Source organism: Tachypleus tridentatus, chromosome 7 (genome assembly GCF_004210375.1).
Source record: "Tachypleus tridentatus isolate NWPU-2018 chromosome 7, ASM421037v1, whole genome shotgun sequence".
In the NCBI taxonomy this organism is placed as follows: domain Eukaryota; kingdom Metazoa; phylum Arthropoda; class Merostomata; order Xiphosura; family Limulidae; genus Tachypleus; species Tachypleus tridentatus.
In genome coordinates, this window is record NC_134831.1 from 27,368,004 (window position 1) to 27,379,421 (window position 11,418).

At 31.7% G+C, this 11,418-nt stretch overlaps 1 protein-coding gene across 12 annotated transcripts in view; it reads right to left on the reverse strand.

Moving 5' to 3' along the window:
• Window positions 1-903: 903 nt before the first annotated feature.
• Window positions 904-11,418, reverse strand: part of LOC143255347 (protein c-ets-1-A-like) — a 74,681-nt gene continuing 64,166 nt past the window's right edge. For 7 of the 12 annotated variants that reach the window (XM_076510846.1, XM_076510849.1, XM_076510858.1 and 4 more), the window contains 3 exons: window positions 11,184-11,414; window positions 7,194-7,523; window positions 904-3,622 (listed from right to left, as the gene is read on the reverse strand). In XM_076510846.1, the coding sequence (XP_076366961.1) occupies window positions 3,282-3,622; window positions 7,194-7,523; window positions 11,184-11,414 (902 nt within the window). In that variant the 3' untranslated portion in view covers window positions 904-3,281. Of the gene's footprint in view, window positions 3,623-7,173; window positions 7,524-11,183; window positions 11,415-11,418 lie in introns of all 12 variants that reach the window. The other 5 variants (XM_076510848.1, XM_076510857.1, XM_076510856.1 and 2 more) reach the window with 3 other exon arrangements.

Genomic DNA, 11,418 nt, shown 5'->3' on the forward strand with positions numbered 1-11,418 from the left:
TTACAGATATTTTTATAAAAAGTTCTAAAACACTAGTATTTTGTTGTTATATATATATTTATATAAATGGAGATGCCGGAGATTATAAAGTTTACATTTTCTCAAATTTTGTATATAAAAACCTTATATAAACGATATTTGTTCATTCCATCCATGGAGGTACTGATTAAAGTGCAATGATCTTAGCATCATCGAAAGATGGCCAGAAACAAGAACTTTAAATTTAAAGCTATTTGTAAAACGTCAAGTAGGAATTAAAAATCATGATTGTTTTTAAAAATTAAGTTAAGAATCACTAGCACTGTAAATGGGTAAAGGTCATTGAAAAGTATAGAACTATTTCTGTTGTTGTATATAGAAATTGGAATAAGTTCACAATTTAATTTTGTTTCTTTGTTTAGTATGGGCTATCTTTGCCCCGGCCACTATAGGCATCACAATTTGAAGGGAAGTAAAACAGGCCCAACTTAATTTCGTGTATAACAAAGAACTGTAGTATTTTTTTTAGCAACAGTATCTTTTTGAAGAGAATTTCTTGTTTCATGGAAATGTATTATTGCAAACTTTATTACAATAACCCCTTTTAGAGAAATTTATTTGAAATTAAATTCTACAATTTTCTGTAATACTTCAATATGTGAATTTTTGTCGGATATTTCAGAGTGACTTTGTTTGTGAATCTCGGTATCATTGTAGATGACTATTAAATTTGAGGTACGTTATTTTATTAAAAACTGGTGGTATTTAAACTTAATAACGGTAATAAATACAGATGCGTGATAAACTTACGAGTGATACAAATGTGTTGATTGACATTTTTAAAAATTATTTTACAGAACAATCTGAATCACATTTTTCTCAATTTAAAATTTTAATTTTCTGGTAATTAACACGATAGCAAAGTGAAATCAAATAGATTTTTATTTATTATATGCTTTACAGATGTTGAATAATCAAAGTTCAAGATTCTTGAAATTTATAGGTAAATTATCAATACTGTTGGTGAGGGTAGCTCGTCATATGAAGAAAGAATAGTTAATTTCGCGAATTCGTTTTCTATTGTAAAATTTGATAAGGCTAGTCCTAAATTCATTTTGCGCTTATAGGAGTATATAAGACATAACGGATGACAGATAGCCATTCTTGTCACCAGGGTCATCATTTAAAATCCAGATAATAAACACAGTCCCTTGTTTACATGAAAGTTTTCCAAGAATGCATAACAAGATGGAGAAGTTTGTAATAAGCCAGAAATGATAGCAGATATCACTTAATTTCAAAGAAATGTGTTAGTACGAGTCTGTAAAATACCTTTATTTTATCTGCTGTTTATAAATTTCATGAAAAGAAAGCATAGTAAACGGACTAACAAAATTACTCTTAAGAAACTTCATTACAACACACCTTTATGATTCTTTACAACTCAAAGTTAAGATAATGGCTAATTATTCATTTTTGGCTGGGATTATAAAAAGTTATTATAAGAACGATTATATATGAAGTCTATACTAAATAAGATATCCACTTCCAAGATAATGGTATCACCAAAACTTACAATCAAATATATTTTTACGGGTTAAACTTAATTATGAAAATGAAAATTAAAAGTACTATCACATGTATTTAAGGTACAACTACACAACCGGCTAAATTATGTGACCATTTCTAAACTTAAAGCAGATAAATATTTAAAAAAAAGAGAAAATAATTACAAACAATCTGCTGTGCTTCGTCCTTGAACAGTCTATCTACTATGCCACGAGAGGGCAGCGCTGTCGTCAAATAAACACACACATACATATACAAATGTCATTGAAGGCCTAGCAAGAACAAGAATTTATATATATATATATTTGAATACGTAATTGACAATATTAATTGTAATTGAACTAAACATCATAAATTCTAACAAGAGAAAATACAATTTTTACACGATTGATATATTAAATACAAAGATTTTATTTTAAATCAAAAGTCACGTTTTGAAACAAGAGTTAATGAGGAATCGTATGTTAATTAAATATTTGTTATGTGTTTTTGCACGAATCATTCGTATATGCTTTCCTGTCATGGAAAAACTCAGATTCAAGTAATATGTATAGGAAAAAAATAGTTTATCAACATATAACAAATAAGTAGTATTTCTCATTTTTGAAAGATTGAAACAGCTCGGATTTCGTCGATTTTCTAGAGCTATTAATTTGTTTAGACAAAATATTTCGACTATTTTCTATAAAAGAATTTCTAAGTTTATAGTCTAAAAAAAACTTCATCAAAATATATCGTAAATTTAACAAGTTTTCAAATATTTGTAGGAAACATCTTTAAACTTTCAAAAAAGAAACAATACTTAAGGCTTCTTAACTTTCCTCAATGACGTCATAATTTTAAACATTAATGTTGAGCTAAGAAATATTGTCGACGATCGTATGTTTAACATCACAGTATAACAACAGAATAGAGTTGAAAATGGTAAAATGTGCTATTTCAGTTGTACTATATACTTTTATGAGATAAAGGCCACATCAAAAAGCTGTTGTTTCTTTTAAAGACACAAAGTATATATGACAATATTTAAGTCACTTTGAGCTTTTGAAAACGTGTGTTAAAGAATTCTATATTCAAACTTCACATTACGATGTAGTTTCAAAGTATTTAAAATAATATGTTTAAGATGACGATTTGTGATATATAATGTATAAGGCACTTTAGGAGAATATCAGGTAGAAAGTTTTTGTGCTTTAAACTAGTGTCTTACCACATAAAATAGTTTAATAGGCTTTTTTCAATGGTGCAAAAATACTGAATGTTTTATAATACTACTATTTGTAAACCTTTAAAAATCTATTATTCTAACAATTTCCACAAAGCGCACTTTAATAATAAAATACAATAACTGTAATATATAAAGAAAAAACAGAGATCTTATGAAACATTTCCTGACAACACAATCGTCAGGCAATATTCATATATATACAATGATTTCTCCCGTTGTTGTTATACCAAAAATAAACTGCATGACTCTAAGAATCTGTCGAACATGCAACTGAGCCGATTTCTGCTAGTACTACAGAACTAAATTAAATGTGGTTTCCAAAAGTGTAAGAAAAAACTTCTCTTTCCAAAGACGAAAGAAATACTTGATTGTATCTCAGTTTGTCATGTGATGTTCAGTAAGGAAGAACAACTCTCTTCACTACTTTTCAACCAATACATGGAAGAAACGATGCTTGTCAGTTGCAAGAAAGATAATGCATAAGTGGACCAGATCACTTTTGACTCTATTCGTCATCTTTTTTCTCGGGCTTGAAATCAACCATGGCGTACAGCTCCTCGGGAGTGTAACCCAAGAGAGATTGGAGATCACACACGAATCGGTACACGTAACGTTTTCCAGCAGTCTTGTGAATTATATTTTTGTCGTAATAATATCTCAGCCCACGACTGAGCTTCTCATAGTTCATCTTAAGTTTATTTTTCCGAATGCCCCAACGTCGGGCCACTTCATCAGGATCTGTTAGTTTGAACTCCCAACCATCACCTGTCCAACTGATGAATCCTTGGCAAGATTTGTCGGTTAAAAGTTCCAACAAGAACTGCCATAACTGGATGGGCCCGCTCCCTACCAAATATAAATTACTGGTTGTAAAACAAATTCACGAAATTACAAACAGACTTTGTCTGACAATATTCAATTAAAATAATCGGAATTAATGACTGATTATATAACAAAACACTAAAAAATAAAATTATATTCTTTAAGAATGATTAATTTATTAATGGATAATCTTAATGAAATAAACAGATTAAAATTAGTAACATATTTATACATGTTCATATCATAGACATGGTATGCAACCATTCAGTTTTTATAACACTTTAAAATCGGTCTTTCTTATCTGGTTGTCCAATAATCTCAAAACTCAAACACACACACGTAAATTTTTATTTTACTTTTGAAACAGTTATCTCTCTTATTTTTTCACTTGTTTAAATATTCAAGCGTTCGTCTGCCACCTGTCTGAATAGCTACGCATGCAATCAAAGCTCAACATTAACTTTTGAATAGATGGAAAATTTGTTTAATTTGATTAAAGTTAAGCACAAAGCTACACAACATGCTATTTTTATTCTGCCCACCATAGGTATCGAAGTCATATTTCTAGTAAAGTAAGTCCACAAACATCATATCACTGGAGGCGAAACTAGAGGCAGAAATAATGTTGATGTAGTTATTGGAGGCACCATTGTAAAATTTTCTCCTTTTCTTCATATATATGTATTTCGTTTTATGACTGACCTTTTTTTTTTCTTTTTGAACGTTAAAAGGTGTACATCCGCATAAAGTACTGCCAAGTTCTTAAATGACTTTATTTTTAACTAAAAATAATTATTAGTAATTTTAATCACTTTACTGATGCCTCTACCATATTGGGAGCAGAAATGCCAACCTCAGTGGATAAATTTTATCTTACTTACCTCCAAATGGTAGTACCTTATTTTTCTTTATTTTAATTTTATTTTATTTTACTTATTTATTTTCTATCTTTTTACGTTTATCTTTTTCTTATTATTATTTTAACTTGGGAGAGCAGTCACCTTCCTAGAACTATCTGCAGGCCGTAAAAAAGTGATATAGATGTGGGACGTTTTAGGCTTGAGCACCCATATCTCGCTCTCTTAATTTCTAAATTTCTAATTTTCTTTTGTGAAATTAGTTGTGTGGAGGTTAAGACTAAGAGACAGTGTATTACCACCGCAATGAGGGTCCTACTTTCTCAATCACCTCCAAAACCTAGGATACTTTTTATAATCCCACGTTTTAGCTTGTACCTTAAGATCTTTTTAAAAATATGCAGCGTATATTGTTTAATTTTAATGTGTTTTGTTTATGGCTTAAAATTGTGGTTATAATATAATTAATAACAAATAATTAATAGCAAATTGATATTTGCTGTTTCTATCGCAGTTCTTCCTCATGATTTTGTTTACTTATTTTGCTTCATTTGGATGTAATTATTTAATTTCACTCTATATATGTACACACACACACACTTACAAGTGTGTATGCGTGTACGCAACATATGTAAAAACGGGGCTTAGAGAATCATAGAGAATCTAGTTGGCATTACTGGGCACCTTTCAGGCACACCCTAAAGATTGTATTCATGCAATCGATAATTTTACATGGGTATTTTGGCGCCCCCAGGGCAACTGCGCTCCGGGTATTCGCCTGGCTGTGTTCAAGTTACCCAATTTACAAAATTGCACACTAATAACATTTCACCATATGTATGTTTGTTTTTCTTATAGCCAAGCCACATCGGGCAATCTCATGTGTCCACTGAAGAACATTTTACCATGTGTCACCGTCTAGTCACCCATATTTTAACAATGCATAAAAATATGAAAGTCAAGTAGAAGCTGTTTTATACTGCTTTCACTGATTCTAATTAATGCGCAACTACTTGATAAATTTCAATAACTATTCTTTCATTAACTAAAAACGATCCATGGAATTATTTTTTATCAGGAAAATTGGCTTTATAAAATTGTCTTTAATAAAGTAATTCAGATTTACAAAAAAAATCAATAATTTTTTTTCGCAAATTTTAGACACGTGTCAGATGATTTGAGCATCTCATCTTCTTTTGCCCATACCTGTAACTCATGGAAAAATAATGTAACATTTTAAACTAATGTATGCCTATAACAAAATTCTCTATAATGTTTATGGATACACAAAAAGCCATACAACAAAGTACAGATAAGGAAAGTTTCAGCAGAAACTTCTATTATTCTATATTTTACATCTGTAGGTTCTGTCTATAGTCGATACTTTGAATAGCTTTAAAAGTATAGATCAATATTAGAGTTAATAATAATTTCAAAATAATGGCTACAAACAAATATTTCAGCTGTCGCTAAAGTGACAAATACTATAGAGTATGCAGCAGATGCTTTAGAGGGCTGGCAATGAATGTTTATACGAAAAATGAAAACAGCTTTATAGTTAGTGAATAACATTTAAGAATCAATAGAATATTGTTTCAAAATTTGCACTCCGAAATTTCATAAAAAAATTGAAGGTAATACAATGAAAATCAAAAGTTATAGTTATTCTCGTTAAATAAACAGAACCTAGGCTTATGAGTTCGAATATTTCTCAGTACATAGAGGATAAATCAGTTAGTTTGTAATTAACTGTTCTATATTCTTTTCTCTTAAATCCTTTATGTGTTATGGTTTCCTTTTATATTTCTTATACTTTAGATTTTACCTTGTTAATCTTTTTTTGTTTTGACTTTTAGTAATACACAAAATAGCGGCAATTCCCAATAAAATAGTGACATTGTGCTAGTTACTCTAAATAAAGAGAGTAAAGCGAGAAAGGTTCTTTTCTGTTTGCCTATTTGTCATGTACTTCCATCTCATCAATATCAGAAAACTCAAGCTCTTATATTGAAATGTTGCAATGTTAAGATTTACCTTCTGAATTAAAGATTATTTTTAATATATATCTCAGAGTCTTTGTAATATTTGAAAATGTATTATGTACTTTGGCAAATAATAAATTATTTTAATTACCCATATGAAAAACACCCAACGAAAAATACCAGCCCAATATAGCATCATGACTCGGAAGGCCAGATTCAAAAACATTATGTCATCTGTATGTAAAAAGTTGGCATATCTCACATATTCCAATTTTCAGTATAAAAAAATGAACGTTTAACTGGTGAGTAAACAACTAGGAAGAGTTAAATTTGTTAACTTCAGAGTCAATCAATAATGCTTCAATAAAAACGAGAAATATGTTGAGAAATTTATATGCAAAAACGGCTCGTTTGAAAACACTTTACATAGAAGAGCGAACAACGTTTCGACCTTCTTCGGTCATCGTCATGCTTGAATCTTCTATATGCCAATCACCAAGTTCAGTGTGATGTAATAACTTTCAATCAAACATTTTCTATAATTTAAAGATTTATTTGTAATTTATACATTTTTCTTAGCTAACCATTATTCTGCTTACTTTGAATAATTTCGAAAAGAGAGTATACTTGCATGAACTATCTGTTGAGTTAAATAAAAATCAATTCTCAAGTTTGCATTTTTAAAAATTTGAAAAATTACAAGTGATAGGCCTTCCGAGTCTTGCTTTAAATTTACCAAATTTACACCCGGGTAACCTGCAAGAACGGCGGCTTGAATGACTGGCTTGCTATCATCACCTCCCGTTAGAGGACTTTGTCCAAGAGACTGGCCATGATTTAGGCTTTGCATCTGATTCACGTTGCTCAGTGGCATATTAGAGTCCCGAGTAGAAATTCCTGCAAAGGCCGGATGATGTTGATTGTGAGAATGGATCACTGGGCCTGTTGGAATTCCGGGATGACCTGATAGTTCAGGATTCCAAGGATCAACTGGGCTGTGGATGGAGCCTGGAACTGTCTGGAAAGGTGGCTCATAATGATGAGTCATGTAGCTGTCAGGTGGAAGCATTTCATGAGGGTACCGAGCTGCAAAATGACAAATAGGCTCATAACTTAGCCAAGGTTTTCTTCACAAACCATAAAATATTCAAATAATTTATAACTCTTTCACTTAAAACATTTTTACAGTAAATAAGTACAAGTTGGATAATTATAAATTATATTAAATTTAAAGCAACAAATATTTACGCCCCCCAGTGGCACTGCGGTATATCTGCGGATTTATACTGCTAGAAACCAGGTTTCGATAATCGTGGTAGGCAGAGCACAAACATCTTTTTGTGTAGCTTTATGTTTAAATACAAAGCAAACAAAACAAGTATTTACTATAAAATAAGTTTGGATAAGAAAACTTCAGAAAATGAATAACAACGGCCTCTTGATTCCCAGCAAGTATAAAGAATAAAAATATTTCTTGGTTACTCGTTGCTTTCTTTTCTAAAGGTTAACTAATTGGGAATGAGAACAGCTGCTTCTTAAAATACTATTATACAAAACGGGTACATGAAAAACCTACTAACAGTATTATATCAAACGTTATAGTCCAATATTATAAATAATTAGAATAGTGTGCAATAAAGAGGCTATTCGCCAGATGCTCTGACTACGCTTTCAAAGTTAGAAAACAATAACACGTAATAGCACACATGAACAAGTCTGTTGTACTCAGAATACGCGATCTAGTTTTCGTGAACTGTCAATGCAACAATTATTATAGACGTCAGAATCAACCTATAAGATGACATGATTTTTGTTGTTTCATGCGCCTCTCTTTATGTTCTCGTATTTTATCACAGAATAAAAGACTATCACTGTAGAATAAAATTGTAGCTGTTGTGATTTCAGAATTACTGATCAATTACGCAACAATTCTGGAAGGAAGGGCATGTGGGGCAGACTTCGAAGTACAATGGGCAAGGACATTTATTACACGTGAATTTTTAGTATGGAGCAGATGTACGGAGCTGTAATGCTTAATATAGAGCCAATGTCAATAAACTGTCCTGGTTTTTAAAGATCCAGGTGTCTTGATTCTAACGATGCAAATTGTTTCTAAACCTCTCATGTATCTGTTTGCTTTGAATTTCTGATAAAAGATCAGCGTACCTATTTTAACAAAGCACAACAAACAAACATCAAATTATGAACATAATTTCGTAAAAATCAATATCTTTGAGGCACCTGTAAGATAGCTTTGAAAACGAGCACGACTCATTTTTAAATAATTACAAAATATTGTGAAGTACTACTAGCCTTCACTGTAGTTTTATTTCTTTTTGGAATTCTCAACCAGTTTACTAAAGAATTACCTGTGCATAACCATCCCCAACTTTTAACAATAAACTACAGAGGAGGCAACTAATCATTAGCACTAACTGCAAACTCTTAAATCACTCTTGTCTGACCAGATAGTAGGGTTGGATCTCATGATATATACACGGTCCTAAAGTGCGTGCCCATTTCTGTGGTTGCGGGCCATAAACCGCGATCTCTCGGATTCACAGTCCATGTAGCTAACTATTGGGCAACACCCGTACCCTTTCACAGTAGCAATCGTAATTTATTTAAATATCAAAGAAAACATCTTGAATTTCGAAGGTAATGATCTGAAGAAAACAAAAAAAATTATTCCGTTTTTATTCATAAAATATTGGGTAATCTTATGAGTTAAACGAGAGTCTTTTTCTATATTTGATATTAATTTTCTGTTAAATTGAATTATGAAGATTATTTCTATTTCACGCAAAGCTACACAAGGACTATCTGCATTAGCCGTTCCTAATTTAGCAGTGTGAGTCTAGAGAGAAGGCAGCTAGACATAACCACCTATCGCCAGCTCTTAGTCTACTCTTTTACTAACGAATAGTGGGATTGGTCATAACATTATAATGCCCCAAAGCTAAAAAAGCGAAAAAGTCTTATAGGACGTGGGATTCGAACCCTCAACCCTGAAAATGCTAGTCAAGCGCCCTAACCCCCTGACCAAGCCAGGCAATAATTAGGAAGAAAACAAAGTTGTACCAAGAAAAAGTCTTCTCTAAGTAATAAAATCCAAATACAGAAGTGCTGTGACGTCCACCATGCTGAAACATTTTAATACGTAATTGTTAATAGTAATTTTTCTTAAAAATCTCTCTCTACGATGATACGGAAATGAACGCCTTGAAAGCACAGAATATTACATTTGAAAATATCCAAAGCCAAAGTAAAAGTTAACTACAGATCTACTAAAATAAATGCTCCTCCAGTGGCTCAGCGATATGTCTGCGGACTTACAACGCTAAAAATCGGGTTTCGATACCAGTGGTGGGCGGAACACAGATAGCCTATTGAGTAGCTTTGTGCTTAATTCCAAACAACAACTAAAATAAATGTTAACAGAAGAGAACCATTTGAAATTTAATTTAATATAGTCATACTTCGATAAATAGAATCTTTCTTCGGGTAATCAAATTTCTTTACATCACCTGTACTGAGACTAACGTGATTGATTTATGTTGAATTTCGTACATAGTTACACGAGGACTATCTGTATTAGTCGTTCATAATTTAGGAACTAATTAATTTAACACCACCCGCAATCAACTTTTATACCAATATTACATTATAACTCTCCCAAGGTTGCGAGGTAGAGCATGTTTAATGTGACGGATATTCGAACCAGTGACGCACATATTACTAAGCCGACTAATGTAAATATACATATCATTAATATAAAGAAAGAAGAAAAACCAGTTCTTATACACACAAGTTAAGATTGGTTGAATGTTGCAAAATCTAGCATCACGAAATTACACACAATTCAAAATACTGTATTATGAGCAGAACGTTTAACAAAGACTATACATACTATCCAAACTGTCTTTCAGTGGCTTATCACTAGATGTAAAGGTTTATAACGCTAAACACTGAGTTTCTATACCCATGATGGGCACAACATACATATATTTAGCTAAAATCAAATTAATACAAATTAAGCAAACTACCTCATGTTCCCCGAGATATTTCTCCAAAGTGAAATATCTCTTTCCTCTTTCCGTGACCCAGCAGAAACTCTGTGAAATTATAACGCTAGAAACTGGGTTTCGATACCCGTGTGGGTACAGCACAGATAATTAAACCAATGTGCAATAAAGTATTTTAAAAAAATGTTAAGAACAATAATAAATTCTGGAATCTCAGCACGTTTATCGCACATGATAATAACAGGGTTAGTATTTACTTAAGTTTTCTGTCCAAAGTGACTTAATGCTCAAATAGATAATATCTTTGCTCATTTTATTATTTTTACTTTTCCTATTTGTATTAGATTACATTTGTTGTTCAACATACAGTAGCATATCCTTACAAGTATTAACAATATTTTGATCTGCTACGGTTATTGTAATAAATGTGCATGGTAATCATTTTACAAGGTCCGAGTAATAGCGTTTGAATATATTTATCTATAAACTTTATTGGTGTATTTTGTTAAAGCCATTGACTGCATAATTGTATTCTTTATAAGTTTGAACAGTAAAACTGCACTATAGAAGGAGGAAGTGATGAAACCTACACTTGTAATCTTCACAGAACAGTAATAATAATACTTTCACGTTATTACTATGAAGATATAACAAACGGCATTAATTTGTGAGTAAATATTTTCACATGATAATGTTAATAGTAGTAAATGCACAATCCTACCTCTAGGATAACTTTTTGTAGAATAAGTAGGTTGATATTTGGTTTCTGGAAGCATGACTGGAGTGGACGGCGTGGGATAAAATTCCGGACTAGCGTCCAAATAACCCGGATGAGGAGTACTGGCCTCCAACCCGTATTCTTGTGAATCATTGAATTGCTGGTTTAAACCCATCTCCTCGTGGTTCATGTCATTCAAAGTGTGTATTGACTCAGTGATATGATTGTAAGCACCTGA